This window comes from Perca fluviatilis, chromosome 6 (assembly GCF_010015445.1).
Source record: "Perca fluviatilis chromosome 6, GENO_Pfluv_1.0, whole genome shotgun sequence".
Lineage (NCBI taxonomy): Eukaryota > Metazoa > Chordata > Actinopteri > Perciformes > Percidae > Perca > Perca fluviatilis.
In genome coordinates this window covers 8,657,897-8,675,247 of record NC_053117.1, presented here as the reverse complement: position 1 = coordinate 8,675,247, position 17,351 = coordinate 8,657,897, and the positions used below count along the sequence as shown (strand labels likewise).

General features: G+C 40.3%; 1 protein-coding gene across 1 annotated transcript in view; it reads left to right on the top strand.

The window, feature by feature from the left end:
* tacr1a (tachykinin receptor 1a) overlaps positions 1–17,351 on the top strand; it is an 84,041-nt gene that overhangs the window by 52,196 nt on the left and 14,494 nt on the right. Inside the window, exons 3-4 of the mRNA XM_039804237.1 lie at positions 4,103–4,253; positions 8,692–8,888. Coding sequence (XP_039660171.1) covers positions 4,103–4,253; positions 8,692–8,888 — 348 coding nt within the window. The remainder of the gene's footprint in view (positions 1–4,102; positions 4,254–8,691; positions 8,889–17,351) is intronic.

Here is a 17,351-nt window from a genome sequence, read left to right as displayed (position 1 = left end):
GTATGGCAGTATCCAGACCGTCTGACAGACACAGAGCCCTGTTTGGGTGTATGAATGAGACAAAGTTTAGGGAAGCAGCTGCACGCTGCTCTGCATCGGAGGTAGAAATCCAAAATGACGGCAGAAATACGTGAATCACGCACGTACGCAACGCCACACTTCTGCTGCAACAGGCACAGCAGAGTGCCTCCATTATAATCAACAGAAGCTGCTACACGGAATAAAGACGCTGGGCTGCTCGTCTCTATTTTTACGGTTCTGTCATAGCTGTGCCTGACCATATTAACAAGTCTGAACACAACGAGAAGACGGTGCAGTGGGCAGCGTGCAACTTTGGTGGCAGGCTTTAGGCTGCCCACCCAATCAGAAGTTAGAAAGGCACTCGTATTTTTTGTGCTATTAATTCCATTGGCTGAACACATTTTCTTAAATCTTGTTTGGGTGGGCTGAGCCCATTCTTGCCCCTTGTTATCACTGGCTTAAGTGATGGACCGAAAATTCAACAAATAAGAAATCAATGTGATTTTTTGATTGGCTCATGAGAGGCCCCTCATCTTTATAGATGATTGGCTGTGACAGTGAGATGACACGCACAACCATGATCATTGCGGAGTTCCAATTACATACACACAGACTGCGATTTGCCGGGGAAATGCGTGGGATTTCATCCTTTTTGGTCTATATATACCAGTCTATAGTGCCATAGAACGATAATATCCGAGCGGCAGTTGCTGATCGTGTTTAGTCGCTACAGAGCCCCTGGACGCCAGCTGCCAGCGACAGTTGTTTAGCCGCCAATAGGTGACTGTGAGCCGGGTACAGGCAGCGCTATTTGACGGTCCTTTCAGGGGCCATGGTAGTTATTCGATGACAGTTAAGTTTAGGCACCTAAACGACTAGTTAAGTTTAGAAAAAAGATTGTGGTTTGGATTTAAACACTCCTGAGGAAAGAAGGAGTGTTTCCTGGGTGATAGTATTTTTGTTTTCGCTGCTAAATGAACTCCGCTTTCTGGCTTGAGAGCGCTGTGTTTTATGTTGACACCACATTGTGCTATTTCATTTTGAGATTATTTTCCACTGGATATTGTAGTTCATAAATAAGTGTTTTGGTATGGCTGGCCGAGTGGCACTATCCATGGTATTGAAAGGGAAATGTAATTATTGCATGGTTTGTTTTGTTGTGCATGATCAAAAACATCCCCTCCTCTGCTTTTTTAATAAATCTCACCCTGCATACACATTTTGAGCAAATTGAGTATGTGTTGGAAATGTAACAAAAAAAAACTAAGAATAATCACTCACTATTACGGTTCATTATTCGGTTTGCTTGTCATGTCCGAGGCAAAAGCCATGTGCAGCCCTTTCTGGCCCAGACACTCAAACTCTGGCGAGAGCCATGTGGAGGCAATCCCGGCCTGATTTATTTTTCTGTATTTTGAGCACAGCCCCTTTAAGTCAGAATCATGTTGCTGGTGTGACTAAAGGCACCTTCACACGGTGTGATTTTTGGATGTTTCAGATAAGAGCGCAAAAACCTTTGGTCATCAATTCAAAACAGTGGTCTTAGATTGCACAGGTCCACAGATGTCAGTTTTAGAGCTTTGGCAACCAAAGACAGAAAAACTCAAATTATCACAATGTGACTAGTGCTCCAGCCCTGTTTTCTAAATAATGATGTTCCTATACAACTACTGTAAAATGCATTCTCTATTACATTTGGAGGGAAACATTTTGTCCCAGATTACGTTAGATTTTTACGAATACATGTCTAATCAAAGTCATCATAGCACCTTTAACATTTGTAACCTTTAACTTATGCAACATATTTAACGTACGACGTGCTGAAACAAACATAATTTGGGAGAAAATAAGCCAGAGTTTTCAATGTTACGAAGGAAGCTCTCTTCTAACCTGGCTAGATCGCCATGCTTAACAGGTGGTGTCTGCGCAGTCTGCCAGAGGATTGAACTGCGGATCTGCCATAACCAATCGCTAACGTTTGGTCGTGACGAATGTCATGCGCATGTGCAACAAGAGGGGAGACCGGCAACAACACTATCGGCTTATATTTAGCATTAGCATCCAACTCCTTCACCACTAACGGAGCGAGCTGGAAAATCTAACTTTTCTTCGAACCCCGTGGGGAGGAGGGCCACCACATCATGGCAACCAACACAACTCAGCAAAGAATGTTCTTGATCGGGCTTTAACTTCTGGGTATTCGGTTGCTACAACGGACCGCATCTTTCTCGGTTGCCATTGCGGTACTACAACTCAAACTAGCGCACGTCACAACCTCAACGTCATCATTCTCAGCCACTCCCTCTGTTCGCTGATTGGACCGCCAAATATTTGGCCGGAGAAAACCCAAGAATATACCGCAAACCCAGACGGAGTACTGAAGGAAAATTAAAATTGAGCGGAAGTACGTCGGAGGGCGGAACCAGGCTAGGTGCAGCTGGCTTCAAATTTGTTATTTTCAACAGGCTTCAACCCGACACTAAATGCGCTGTTCTCGAGCCAGATCTCGGTGAACTTGCATTTACCCACATAAGATGAAAGTAATGTTACTGTAACAGGACTCTTTAAACTTATTACTTCTAGAGGTAGCTTTTTTTGATAAGATTTAAAATATAAAAGAAAAACTGAAGTCAATGCAACTTCATAAAAGTAACGTTAACTTTATAATCCAACCAATTTTTAAGATCTGTCAAAATCGTATTTAAGACATTTTTGGGCCTAAAAAATTAAGATTTTTTATTTTAGACTTTTCAGACAGGCTTTCACTGCAAAGCCAGTCTAGGTCTATCTAAACCTCAAAAGTCTTTAGTGTGTGTGTGTGTGTGTGTGTGTGTGTGTGTGTGTGTGTGTGTGTGTGTGTGTGTGTGTGTGGTCATTTGTACTCTGATGAAAGATACCGTACTCTTGGGTATCCAGTGGGATTAACATAATTGTAGTTAATTGCCAAGAAAATGGCCCATGAGTCTCATCTCCTGCATCCGCAGAGGAAAAAAACCAGATTGTCCCTCTGTGGATGCTGGAGTCAGGGGGTCTTCCCTCTCTGAACCCTGTTAAACACGATATACACGCTCGCTCTACACAGCTCAGAGTGATATAATACAATTTGCCATATTTTAAGTGACGTTAATGCACACATACACACACACACACACACACACACACGTATATAAACAGGCCCCCCTATTAACCTGCACACACACTTAACAGGGAATTAACAGGATCTAACTCTGTGTCTGTGACAGATTACCATATCATTAGCCAAATACTGAAACTGTCATATCTAATTATTTCATTAAGGGTTTAAATTCATTGGACAGTTATTGGAGTAGAGGTCTAACTGATGCCCCTCACATCTTTAATTGTGTTACAAAGCACAGCTATTGCTGCTCAGTCCTCAAACGAATGATGATTGATTCAGCCCTTGATTCGAATGAGTAACTTTTTGTTTAACTACTTTGCTGCATCAGTGCTTTCAGAGTTAGGGGAAGTTGGCAGGCAGATCAAATTAATTCAAAGGCCTTCTGTTAGGACAATATTAACGGTATCAGTGTCTCTCTGTTTCAGTCATGCATTACAACAAAACATTTACTAGGGGTGGACACAAAAATTGAAAATCGTATGTATCGTGATTTTTTTTTTTGCCAACGATTTTTAAAATTGAGTCTTTTCCCAGAATCAATATGTTTTATTACATTTTTTTTTTACCAATGATCTCCTAAATATTTTCTGTTTATACGGTACCGCTGACGGCGACTACATCATATCTGTTTCTAGGAAAACAGAGACATCACAAAATGCAGAAAATACATGAAATCAATGTCAGACTGAATGACTGACATGTGATGTGCATTCTTCTTAGAAAACAATTAGTTTTTTAGAAATGTCTCATGATATATAGTCCCTAGAAGTGTATTATTCCACTTTTGTTTTTGTTAAAGAAGGAAAAGAAAATAGCAATACGCAATACTATTGAATCACAATTAAATTAAATGAGAAATCAGGACTAAAGTATATATGGTCCCAGCCGTAACATTTACTGTATATGATTTCTATGTGATATGGGATGTTTGTCCTGTTGCAGGTACTATGTGTGTGTGGTCATCCTGATCTACCTTCTTCCTCTGCTGGTGATGGGTTGGGCTTATCTGGTGGTGGGACTGACTCTCTGGGCCAGTGAAATCCCCGGAGACTCTTCTGATCGCTACAAGGAGCAGCTGACTGCCAAACGCAAGGTAACCTAAACTTTGCAGTAGATAGCTACCCACAGTTTTGGATGACAAACTAGTGTAATCATAGTTACTATAACCTTGTCAAATGCCCTTTTGTACACTGCAGCCCTGAACAGGACGTGACTGCAATGTTCATGTCCGCTTGCATTTTCCCTCCAGTGATAAATTTATCATCACAGCACCATGAGCCCGAATCACAGCCCTCTCTCCTTTCATCCTCTCCTCTTTGGTAGTTCTCCAGCCAACCTGTATCTGTTGTCTTTTCAGCCCGGTCTATTCATCTTCTGTTTTTGCCATCAGCTCTCTATTTCTCCTCTGACTTCTGTTTCTTTCGTTTCCGGTCATCTTTCATTGCCCATGCCTGTCAGGTGTGTTCACAGTTTTAGTGTTGCAGTTCCTTAGAGAAACACTTGCAGACACTCGCTTTTCCGAGATCATCAAATGAGAATCCTACACAGACATATTTACCAAGATGTCTCTGCACTGATGAGATCAGTCCCTGCAGGTCTGAAATAGATTTGATAGGGTTTTTTTTTCAAGCAATTTACCTATTGTATTTAGTTTTCTATATTTTAGATTGCTCCGTCAATTTTATGTCTTGCTTTGATTAATCTGTTCATGAATCTATTTATAGCCATTCTAGCGAAGTGGTTTCATAGATGGCAATGTAGGTCGCTTAGTTGGTACACACCTTAGAAATATAAGATATATATATTTTAGCAATACAGTTTTTCCCAATTGTTTACACACCAAAATTGGAACTTGAAACACAATCACGGAAACCCGAAACTCATGTACCAAATCCCTAAACCAAGTCTGCAAAATTGCAAGCACAATTCCTGCATTACACTCAGTGTCCAATTCTGTATCACGCTTTTTGCAAAACACTACACACAGATGTCTACATTCACAACATTCAAAATTAAAATCTCTGTAGTCCCTTTGGAAAGCAACACCAATCACAATGCCAAGCTCTATACACCAATTGGCAACACCCACTCCTCACAGGTGTAAACACTTGTTGCTGAATTGTGCACAATCAGAGCTTTAGCACTGTAAGGCCACAGATGAGCGCTCCTGTTTTGGAGAAAAATGAGATTCAATGGTGAAGCAAGGGCTAGAGGTAGATGAGGTGCTGTGGCCAGACCAAAATAGGAGGCAGGATGCAGCCTAATTTCTTCTGTTCTACATTTTGCATGTGTTTTTGTCTTTTTGTGTTTAGAGTTTTGAAAGAATTAGTCACTTTCATTTGTAATTTTTGTACAGTAAACCCTTTCTCTTACTGCATGTTTTCCTGGTTTTCTCCTTCTGGATATGGAAAGTGGTACATGCAAAACACAAGTGTTCAAAAAAAATGTTTTTGTTACTGTATTGCATTTGTGTGTTTGTTCATTTATATTTGAGTAGGTATACATTACTGTGAGAATCTTTTACAACCGGCTACAGCGTAACACTGAGAATGTAAAAGGCATAAACTTACTGATGGGATACTCTTGTGTTGAGCCCATCAGTGTGCTATTGACAAGGTTGTAGATAGAGATGCCATCAGTGAGAGACCAGTTGACCATCAGTAGACCAGCAGAGGGAAAGACAAAATGGGAACAGTGTGAAACAAGAGTAAAAAAGATGAGTAGGTAAAATAAATAGGTTACACCATACAGTAGCACACTTACTTAACCTGCCAAACATCCCCCTTGATTCCCCTATACCGGAAGTCCTGAGCAACTAAAATTTTTATCCAAAATTTGCCATTTTTAGCGTGTAGCTTGCTAGCCCCAAGTTTGTTGTTGTTTCCCGTAACAATGGGATTTTGAGAAAGGCAACACACAGAGAGCAAAAGATGAGAGAAATGTCAGACAGCTTTATCCTGGAAATGTAATTCCACTGATCCATACTAAAGGGCATTAATGACGTTTCTCGGAAGCTGTGGTAGACAGAGATCTTAGAAACAACACTACAAGCACACTAACACATGCTTTCCAGTCTTCCTTTCCGATTGTAGAAATCCCTTGATCATGTTAGCTGTGCAGGACACCAGTCCGCCTCCTACTCTAATAAGGCAGCCTAACGGATCTGTTACATCTGTCCATCAATGCATATTATTTTCAATTGATCGTCAGTAAGCACTGTCTGTTATGGACAGTGCAGATGTGTTTAGGAGTATTTGAGTTCCATTTTGTCAGACAGAAAGTTCAAAGCCGCTCAGCCTTTTTCTGGACTGACAGATTTGTTGCCACTTTTTGAGCTTGTTAAAGAAAGGAGAAAGGAAAGTGAATGCTGAGTCCATAGAGGAGACAATCAGTGTGGTGCAGCATATGTCATCATCAAGAGATTACAAAAACAAGCAGAAAACTGACAATACCTGGTACAACATTGTTGTGATTGATGGGTTTTCCTGGACAGGTTTATATGTATTATATATTATTTATGGAGCAGGCATGCTGTTGGATGTTTTCTGACAGGTGCTTTGTGCTCAGATGTCTGGTGTTTTGTAACAGACATTTTTTGCAGCAAGGCTGGGATATAAAAAAATAAATACTGGAGAGGCTAATTTGTATTTCCCCAACCCTTCAGCCATTCTGGTATAGTCTGAAAAGTACATGTACATTGACATTGGCAAAATCCAGAAAGGACAGGAAAGCAAAACATAAAAATGAAGACAAGATGGTGCTTTCTAGGGATGTCACGATACCAAAAATGTAGTAGTCCATACCGATACCACCAAAAGTACATGAAACTCAAAACCAAAGTTGATACCACGGTGTGTATGAAAAAAAAGCGAACAGTAATACTTAATAACATTAATTCCTTTATTTAAACACCTGAGGGGGGGGATGGAGATGTCTCAGTCTCATGTCACTATTTTTTCAGTGTCATTTTTTTATTTTTAGTTTCAACTTTCTGTCACTGTTTTGGTGTGGAGTGAAGGGGGCAAGGAGAGCATGAGTTACATGTAACGTTAATCTAGAGAAAACGTTAGTCTTCTGGACCCACAGCCCGCTGATCTGAAGCCTGGCATCACCACACAGCCAGCATACGGCAACGTCTTCCATGAGTTCACCTGGAGCTCCCAGATAGCAAGCATGTTTAGTCTTTTTCTCTCTGCCGTTAGGGACTGAACCAGTCTGGTTAAGGTTACCTTAACTGACATAATAGAGGGTCATATCAGACAAGAACTAACATTAGCTAACGTCAGCTATCGGAGCTAACGTTATGCTGTGACCATAGACTAATATTAACAGTCTATGGCTGTGACAGACAACGGCAGAGAGAGAAACAGACTTACTTTCGGTTCGTGAGCTCCAGGTGAAGTCGGGAAAGCTGTTGCTGTAGACGCAATGTTACAGAGACGGTTTAGAACCACAGAGACGCCCCAACTCAGACTAGTTTCCTGTATCTGTGTCACTTTGGCTCCGCCACTGCCACGCCTTTTCAGGAGACTAGCGGCAGGTCCTGAGTGTATTGATTCCAATGGGAGAAGTGAACGTACCACGAAAAGTAACACTTATTATTATAATTATGAGAGATTTTTTTTTGCCCCGTAGACACCGAAGTAAATATTGGAGCCATTTTTCATAAGCCAAATATCTCCGGGAACATTCTGACACTCGTAATGGCATTTTTCAGACGGACACAGTGGCGAGATCTCGGAGAACAAAACAACACGAAGCAGGGTTCAGTTCACAATGTTCTAAAACACGTGTCAAACTAAAATCCGGCCCGTCGCACATTGTGATCCGGCCCGCATATCAATTTAGATTCACAATAAATTTTGGCCCGCCTGGTCGTGCGCCAAACCAAAACCATGGGAAACTGTTTTTCAACTTTTACACATCACTCAAAGCAGAATTTGGCAAATTTGCTGACTTTGAGACTCAGAAATTCCCACAGAAGTAGAGAGTTTGCATATTCAGGCTGTGAAACAGGTTGTTGTGAGTCAGTTGGGTGGTAGCCTACTTAGAAAATGTAATCGTTTTGCTCGATTTGCTAAATTCTAGGATGACTATATGATACATGCAATAATTGAGTCCAAGATATTTTACTTTTTCAATGAAATAAAAGCAATAAACTCTACATGTCTGGCCCTTGGTGCGATTCTCTTTTTCCAGTATGGCCCTTAAGGAAATTGAGTTTGACACCCCTGTTCTAAAAGTTTAATGAGATAACGAGGATATACACATTTTCTAACAATTGCTGTAGTACGAGACAAAAGAGTCAGGATTGGCAGAAGGATTGTCTCAAGGTTTTATTCACACAGATAGGAAAACAGTGTGGCAAGTTAGGATACAAACCAAACGGATGAGAACGACTTTCTTCAGAGTTCTCACAGAATGGAATGTGGAACGTAACATAATTCACAACAGTCACATTTTCTGAATTTTGGTGCCGACTACTCGTGGTCTCGTGACATCCCTTTGTTATTTTTTCATGTGTCCAAAAGGTGGTCAAGATGATGATCGTGGTGGTTTGTACGTTTGCCATCTGCTGGCTGCCCTACCACGTCTTCTTCCTGCTGGAGCAGTTCTTTCCAAACATGTTTATCGAAAGGTTTATCCAGCAGGTTTACCTGGCCATCATGTGGCTGGCTATGAGCTCCACCATGTACAACCCCATCATCTACTGCTGCCTCAACGACAGGTACGTCAGCACCTACACACACACACACACAAATCTATTGTATCACTCATTTAGTGGAGATTCTCAAATATTTAGCTCAATTGCAGAGAGAACCAGGCCTCCATGTGAACCCGGTTTATGTTAGAGACAGAGATCATATGCTTGATCATATAATAGAAAGAAGCCTCCCTGTTTTATGATCTGCTCTGATTTTAATTTGTACATTTAACAAAAACAGAGGAATTTTATAATCACTGTGTTGCGCATATCTTATCCAGAACTCCATAGGGCTGCTACTTTTTATTCAAAATCTAAATCGAAATGTTACAGTCTACAACAGCACAACCAACTTTTTTTAAACACTCGTTAGAAAATACAACATTTCAGGTTTGAATCTCCATTTTCTAATACGGAGAAGCGAACTCTATAGACGGTATGTTTAAATCTCCTCAATCTCTTCATACAAACGGATAACCCGTATTAATTTCTAAAACATCATCAAGTTGATGGACGAAAGGCGAGTTGTGGTGAATAAAGCACTGGTACTCCAGAAGAGTTGTGTAAAGGCTTTTAAGTTTAAAATGTGCAGGAAGTGTTGAGTTTCATTGACGGTAACTTCACACCGAATGAAAGAGCGGCAAAGTAAAAGCAATTACTGTAAATGAATTAGTGAATGACAACAGTATTATTGTATTGTTGGTATGCACTAATAGTTGTTATTCATGTTGTTGTTGATGGTATTTGAGACTTGGAGTAAATCATTCAAAAGTATTATCACTAATTAATTTCCTCCCTTGGTGCAGTGTTTCATTGCACTATTCATATGCACTACTATAACTTCATGAATTGAAATTGTTAAGAGGATAACCCCTTGAGATGAAGCATCTCGTTTTCGAGGGGGTCCTTGAATTGTCTCGTCATTTATTCATTACAATTACAATATAGACCCCCTGATTGGTGCTGCTATCCTCGTGTGCATTTAAAAGATCGTGAAAAGGTAATATGCTCCTTTTTGGTTTTTTTGTGATTAACATTTTTTTCTTTTTTAAAACAAACAAAACATACCATTCGAAACATGAACCACCCACCCCCCCTCGTCATCACCACCCACCCAGACAAAATTCAAGAAAAGATGACACAGTAACTACAGTATTCAAGACCATTCAACAAAATAATAGCAAAATAGACAATAAACCACAAACCAAATAAACATATGTATAAATGACAACACCATAGGCCCATTACACACGTCTCTCCTCAGCACAAAGCTTGTTAGGAGCCCTCCAGAAAGCGCAGGTACTTTCCACATTTTCTATTACATACAGCCAATCTGGCAAAATGTCCTCTATTGTCGGTAAATCACCAGGACAAAAAAAAAAATGGCAGCGATCTTTGTGTCCTTCAGGACTGTAGTCACACACACACACACACACACACACACACACACACACACACACACACACACACACACACACACACACACACACACACACACACACAGGTACACTCATCACATAGCAATACCCCATCCTCCACTGCTGCCTTAGTGACAAGCTTAGTTGACGCCTCTAGACAGGCTGCTTACTTTTTGCTCACTCTGTCATTTCTCTGGAACGAAAATCTGTGCACCTCAAAGACTTAGTTATAATAAACTGCCAACTTTAAAACCCATCTCTGAAACTGGCTGAATCCCACTGTGAACATCAACAACTTACTGTCAAACTGTGGCGTTATTAGCATGAATTCAACACTCGTCATTTGTAAAATGAAGACAGATGGCCACCTCTGCGTGTTGTCTTTAATCAATCCTCTCCCACTGCCTTGCATTGCGCCCACCTGTTAATTGGCATTGTGCTGTCAGAGAAATGAGATTTCACACTGTACAGGATAACAACCGGCTTTTGTCTTTAACAGCTCAGCTGATTTAAATTCAAATGCGTGACCGATTGTGACCCTCTACTCTCATTTTCAAGCGATCTCTTGTCATCTCTCTCAGCAATTGAGTGTTTTCATCCAGTCGCCAGCCGCTTGTGATTTCTTTATCTCAACTGCGCAATTCTTATTTCTGTCATCTCTTCCTTTTATGGTTTATGTCATGCTAAACATCAAGTGCGGGTAAAAACATAGGTCATCGGTATATGCAACATTCAGTGTTAACTTTTCAAAAATGCTTAAGTTACAGTCTTGCCTTTTTTTTTTTTTACAATACATCTCTATTAGGCGTGGGAATCAACAGAGGTCTCACGATACAATATCATCACGATAAGTATGTCACGATACAATGTTATTGCGATTTTAAACATATTGCAATATTCTGCGATATATTGCAATTTATTACCTTTTTTTTCCCAATTTCAAATTATGTCCCCAAAAGGAAATTATGTCAACACCTGTTTTATCTAAAAAGATACATGTCTCGGTTTGTTCATCTCACTTCAAATTGTATTGCTGCAAAATGGGATTGCCAAGCAGACAAACTGACCGACACATATATAACAATAGATCAATACTTGGCATCTGTGTATCGATACAGTATTGCCACGGAAAATATCGTGATACTATGCTGTATCGATTATTTCCCCCATGTTAGGTTTTTAGTTTATCTGGACTCAGAAGTAGAATATGTAACAAGATTCAATTCATCTTTATGGACACAGAGTAATGGCAAGGTTGAGGGGAGTGGGAGGTGGCTGTATGAATCCAGAGCTTGTGGCGTGCACTGTAAACCCGGATAAGTAGAATCTACTTAAAAAAATCAAGGTAACTCGTTGCCTTAAAATTTTTAAGTAATGAAGCATTAGTTGAATAAGTGAAGTGGACTACGTTCAATGTACTTGAGCCCATAATGGAATGGAATAGAACATTTAAGTTGAATGTACTAATAACTGAGTTACAGTAACTGAAGATACTTAGTTTAAACAATCATTCCCTGCCCATTTATTTAACTCAGCTTGTTAAGTAAGCATTACTCCATTACCAATTCAACTAAATTGTATATTCTAACTGACCCAAATTAACTTTTTATTTCCTGAAACTCAAAATATGTCTTTCAATCAATAGAGCCGTGTAAAATACATACATACAACTGCAACATTACACTGATCCAATTTTTTTTTTGAACATGTATTTTTTTTCAGCCTAATAGGCTTCTAGTATGTAGTTTCCTCAGTGATGGCATGAAAAGAAAAAAAAATCTCTTCCTCTTTACCTCCAATCATTACAATATTGTACTGCGCCTCTTCAAATTTGGTTGACAAACTGGCAAGATAAAACTCAGCCCTGCTGAACACTGGCATCTTAACATTTACAAATACCAAATATATACATGGAAAAACAAAAAAGCGTGTGAGAATGAAAGAAGAAAGAACGGGTGGGTGAAAAAAATAACAGAGCAGATACCTGTATGGAGAGCCCATACTCTCCCCTCCACCTTCAGAAGTACAATCAAAAGTGTTCTTCATGTACTTTGGGTAGTTGAGATGCAGTGCATAGGTAAGTCCGAAGACAATGTACATGGCCTGGGGCAGGCTCTCAACATCCATCACAATGTTTCCCTCCAAGATGATTCCCACTGAGGATGCATTGTGGTGAAGGGACTGCGTGTGTGGAGTGATGTTTTCCTGTTCATGGCAGAGTGATCCCCACTGGCACATCATTGTACGAACCTTCTTCATCATCAACGTCCTGAAAAAAGGAACCGGGCATGATTACATCAACATGACAACATAGTGCTACAAACACCCTATATAGGTACACAGCCCACATGTCTGTCCTATCCAGTGTCCACCCACTGCCCAGTGCAGCGGCCGCTACAGAAAATCACTCAGGACAGTTGCAAGAAGCATCCACAAATTTTTTTTCAAACAACAATAACAATAAAAAAAGAAACTATTAACACATGCACACCTTAAAATGTATGGTAGGGAGAGAGGAGGGGAGGTAGAGAACAGGGGGAGCAAGGGAGGGGAGGTAGAGAAAAATCAAAGTTGCTTACAAAGCAGGCCTTGAAGAAGGTGGATGGATCGTCACTAAGAATGACAGGAAGCCCCGTGAGGACGAGGCATCTGACTTCTGTCACATCCTAAGCCTGGTGGATTGAGGGAGCAGAGAGGACATCACACCCATATGTTACCCTGAACACTATGTGCACACATATAATCAATAATACACAGCAGAGCCATTTACGTACTGCACCCCACCTGTTAACTCACACACAGTGTTCTTGACATTATGCATACAAGTAGTTATTTGCATACCTCATTTACAGATCAGTTAGCAAAACCTGGCAAACTAATGTAATGGGTGGCAAGTAATTACTCTGAGGAGTTGGTTTAGTCAATTCAACTCCATTACACATAGGCTACTCAAAGTTAAAGAGAAGAAAGCGTCTACCAACAGGATATCTCACATTACCAGACATTTATTTACACCATGTGTGTTCTTTCAAGCTCAATTAAGTATCAGACTATCTGATCTAAGACGTAAATATAGAGTTGAAAATCAACTAACCTTTTTTTGTCGCATCGGGTTAGCCAAGACCTGCCCTGTGAGGCCCCTCTTTGCCTTGAAGATTTCCATGAGCCTGGGACTATAATGGTCAAGGGCCTCGTAGAACTCCTGTCTCAGGCTCCTACCAACCACCCAGCTGAACTCCAGACACACCTGAAACATGTAAAAACAAAACATGTTCAGGTTCAAATGAGTTGACACCATGATGTGATGTTTTTATGCATTATGAATTATGATTTTTAACTTGCATTAGCTGTCTGGGAGCGACATATAATTTCCGTTACTTGCGCTAGCTAACGTTACCAGTGAACACATACGTTAGCTAAGAGAGTGTGAGGCAGAGTTAGCTGGTTAGCTACCTTGCTAGCTTGTTAATAACTAGCTACGTTTGTTTTGTTTGTTTTTTTTCGCTTTTTTTTAAATAACTACAGTACTATAGAAATGAAACTATGATATAACTCAAAGTAGTCTATATGTCTATCATATATATATCTGTATATCAAAGTTTCATTTCTATAGTGTTGTCCTCATGAAAATATATAATAAAATATTTGTAAAAATGTGAGGTGTTTACTCACTTTCGTGATATACTCCAAGCTAAGTTACCTCAGCTAGCAGTCGGGACTGCAACGGGATGCAACTAGTGCCATGTTCCAACTTACCGTTTTGTGGCTGAACTCGGTTCATTCACCGAAGGCTTCAAACGTGGGTCAAACAACTTGCTTGCTAGAACGTCAGTTGTCGAAAATTCCAATACAGCTTTGTCTTTGTTCTGTTCCGTCTCTGTTCTGTCATCAATGCCACTCTGTCAAAACTGGTATAAACTAGATTTTTGGTGGTTGCATGGGTGACGTCAATGTGTTGCTAGGCAAAACTTCATGATATTGAGTTGTTTGTACTCAAACACATAATTACAATAAGGTAGGCCATTAAAAGTACAGTTTACTCAGAATTCATAATTAATGTAAAGAAATGACAAATGTTTAAGTAATACAAACTCAGTTTGTTTGAGTAGAAACTATTGATTAAACTTAAAAACACAATTACAATAAGAAAGGACATGAAAAAGTTAATCTTAATCAGAATTAACAAGTGATGTCAATAAATTAGACACATTTAAGTAATATGAACTCAATCTTTTGAGTTGAATCAAAATCTGGGTTTACAGTGTGGCGTGGCAGCGAGCGTGTAGAAACTCCAATCCAAAAATATACTGTAGTAGAAAAATAAACAAAGCACAATGACTTAAAGGTCTAAGCAAAAAGCAAGTAAATCATACGTGAGATACTTAGTCGGCCGAGGGTACTTACCACATGCAGAGCGGAAAACCATCTGGCACTGGACGTCAGGAGACCAGAGGCCTGTACGATTTGCCGTTAACGAGGTAACTTCAGGTTCAACCCAGGGTTTTGTGTATCACGACGGTGGATCACTTGTTACCGGGTTAAATCGCCGTGGTAACTTATGCTGAACACCTAACCTGCTCGGGAGCATTATGGTTATGTTGGAGATTAGAAATCAACCGCTGTAAAAGCACCGCCTACTGACCAATCAATACTCGATTGATAACGGCGTCACCGTTCTTAGAAGATCTGGAGCTCGGTGCGCGGAGAGAGAGAGGTGTGCTCATAAAAGTTAAAACATTTAGAGACCGACAACCCCGTTAACGTTCCCTGATGGGTATTTTTATGAAAGATATATTTTCAGCGGAGGGAATTATGTATCGTCTATTTGTCGGCTTCTTGAGCCGTGTATTGCCAAAGCCACACCGGTTTGAATTATGTTTTTATATTTTTTTTTATTTTCTCTCACAATGGCTTACCACTGCCAGGGTTGCAACTGAAATAATAGGCTAAAGCAACGACAGTTTATGGAAAGCAAAAGTGTAATTATGGTTGACTGATGGGGAAGTGAAATTGATTTAGGCTACACAGCGTCGGCTATTTTTGCTAGCTTTCCTTCCTGTTTTAGGAAACAGCGACTGTATTGCATTTTGCCTGTAAAACCGAGTCTGTGTTCTTCATATTTATGTAAAATTATAGTTTGCTCTTCTTATATAAAATATGCGGCTCTGGTAGATGTTTGCGATTGGTCACGCTGTGCAAACAACGCCTCTTTTAATGTGAACGTGCCTCCATGCTGGATTGGGAAACCCTGGGTTGATTGAACTAGTTGGTAACCACCGTAGTGACACAGCTTATGCGGGACCGCGGTCGTTAGGTTAGGTGAAGCCGGGTAACTGAAATAAATCCAGGGCATGTTGATCTGGATTCGTAGTACAGGCCTCTGGAGTCTTTAAGCAGAGTAGATTGGATAACCATGAACAGCTGCGCCGAAAGATCCAGGTGCCCCAGGATGACCACGCCCACAACCACACACACTCAGACCAACACACAGGACACAAACAGAACAGAGAGGAAAAGAACTAACAAACAATAAGTTTGACCGTGACACCCCACGCCTAATCTCTGTTAGCCACTGTACACTGTATCAGCCAGTCTTCTGTCAAACTGTCTGTTAGTCTGGTTCTACATCAAGCTGTAGAATATAGTAAATAGTCTTGTCAGATTGGGCAGATTTCCAAATTGCCTGTTTTTGTTAGTGTGAAGATGGAAAAAGAAATGTCTGCTGAATATGTAAATACTGATTTAGTAGAGGATCACTGTTGAGGGATTTTATTTCTCTGGGATTTCTGTAAACTGCATCGAACTAATTTGAATTTTATGATCAGTATTCAATCCTAGGCTAGTTTATAAAATAAGCATACAATAGTATGTCCATGTACCTGACCTCTTCCATGGTCTTCTTCCCTGCCACTGACATGGCGTTGACAGATGATGTTGTGGTTGTAGGGACCCATCTGGTTTTCCCTTTGGTGTATATTGAACAGCGAATTAAGTAATCCAATGCTAAAGGTCGCTCCCCATGAATGCTTTATTGCATCTATAATATCTGGAGGATGTGTTCAGCATTAGAAGGGATGTAAGGAATGTAAGGCAATTGCGTTGTTGATAATAAGAAGAAGATACAAAATGAACACTCTGTAGGCTTGGAACCTGCATGAATTGATTTTTTGGTCCAGTATTTAAATTCGGAGTGTCTATTTGCACCCCCGGTACGAATAGCCTCGGCCACACAGCTGAGCTATTTACACCCTGTGACGTAACAACAAAAAAACGTTGCTCACGTGCACCGAAATCATGGCGGACGTTCATCTTCCATGACCGCAGAAACTGGCATATTAGGGAAGTTTTGTCTCTAAAGTTTATAACAATTGAATTTCTAGCGGAAAATGGATACTACAGTTGCGCTTTCTGTCTTCAGTGAAAGCATACAACCGTTAGTTTGTTAGTTAGAACCTATTTTTTTGTATACAGTATGGTTACCTAGCAACCGAGGCTTGAAGAAACCAAGTGTTAAACAGTTGTCCTGCTTTTTAAAAGAACTGCTAGGTGAGTGGTTAGTATGCTTACCTTTGGTATGGGAGTTTGGAGTTCGATTCCCCTGTGTGTTGATATTATTTTTTTAAATTTGGATTGGATAATTTGCATGCAATTGCGCAAGTCAGGACCCGCGAACGCGAATTTATTTTTTTTTTGCAGGGTGGTAGGGGAAGACTCATGAATATGCCTGCTCTGGTTGGGTTGGTTAGGTTTAGGCAAGAGGAGTGGGATTGGTTATGGTTAGGGTAAGAATGTCAGGGCGATAATATTCCAAAAAGGTGTAATAGATGAGTAGTATGGATAACTGTGTGTAAATATATGGCAAGGTACTGTAAATGCACAGGGGTGCAAATAGCATACATTGATATTTGTACCAGATAGGGTATTAATAGAACACATTGCTGTGTGCACCGGCGGGGTACTAATAGCATTCATTTCTAATTGCACCAGGGTACGAATAGCACTTCTAATTGCACCAGGGTACAAATAGCATACACTTCTAATTGCACCAGGGGTGCAAATAGCATACACT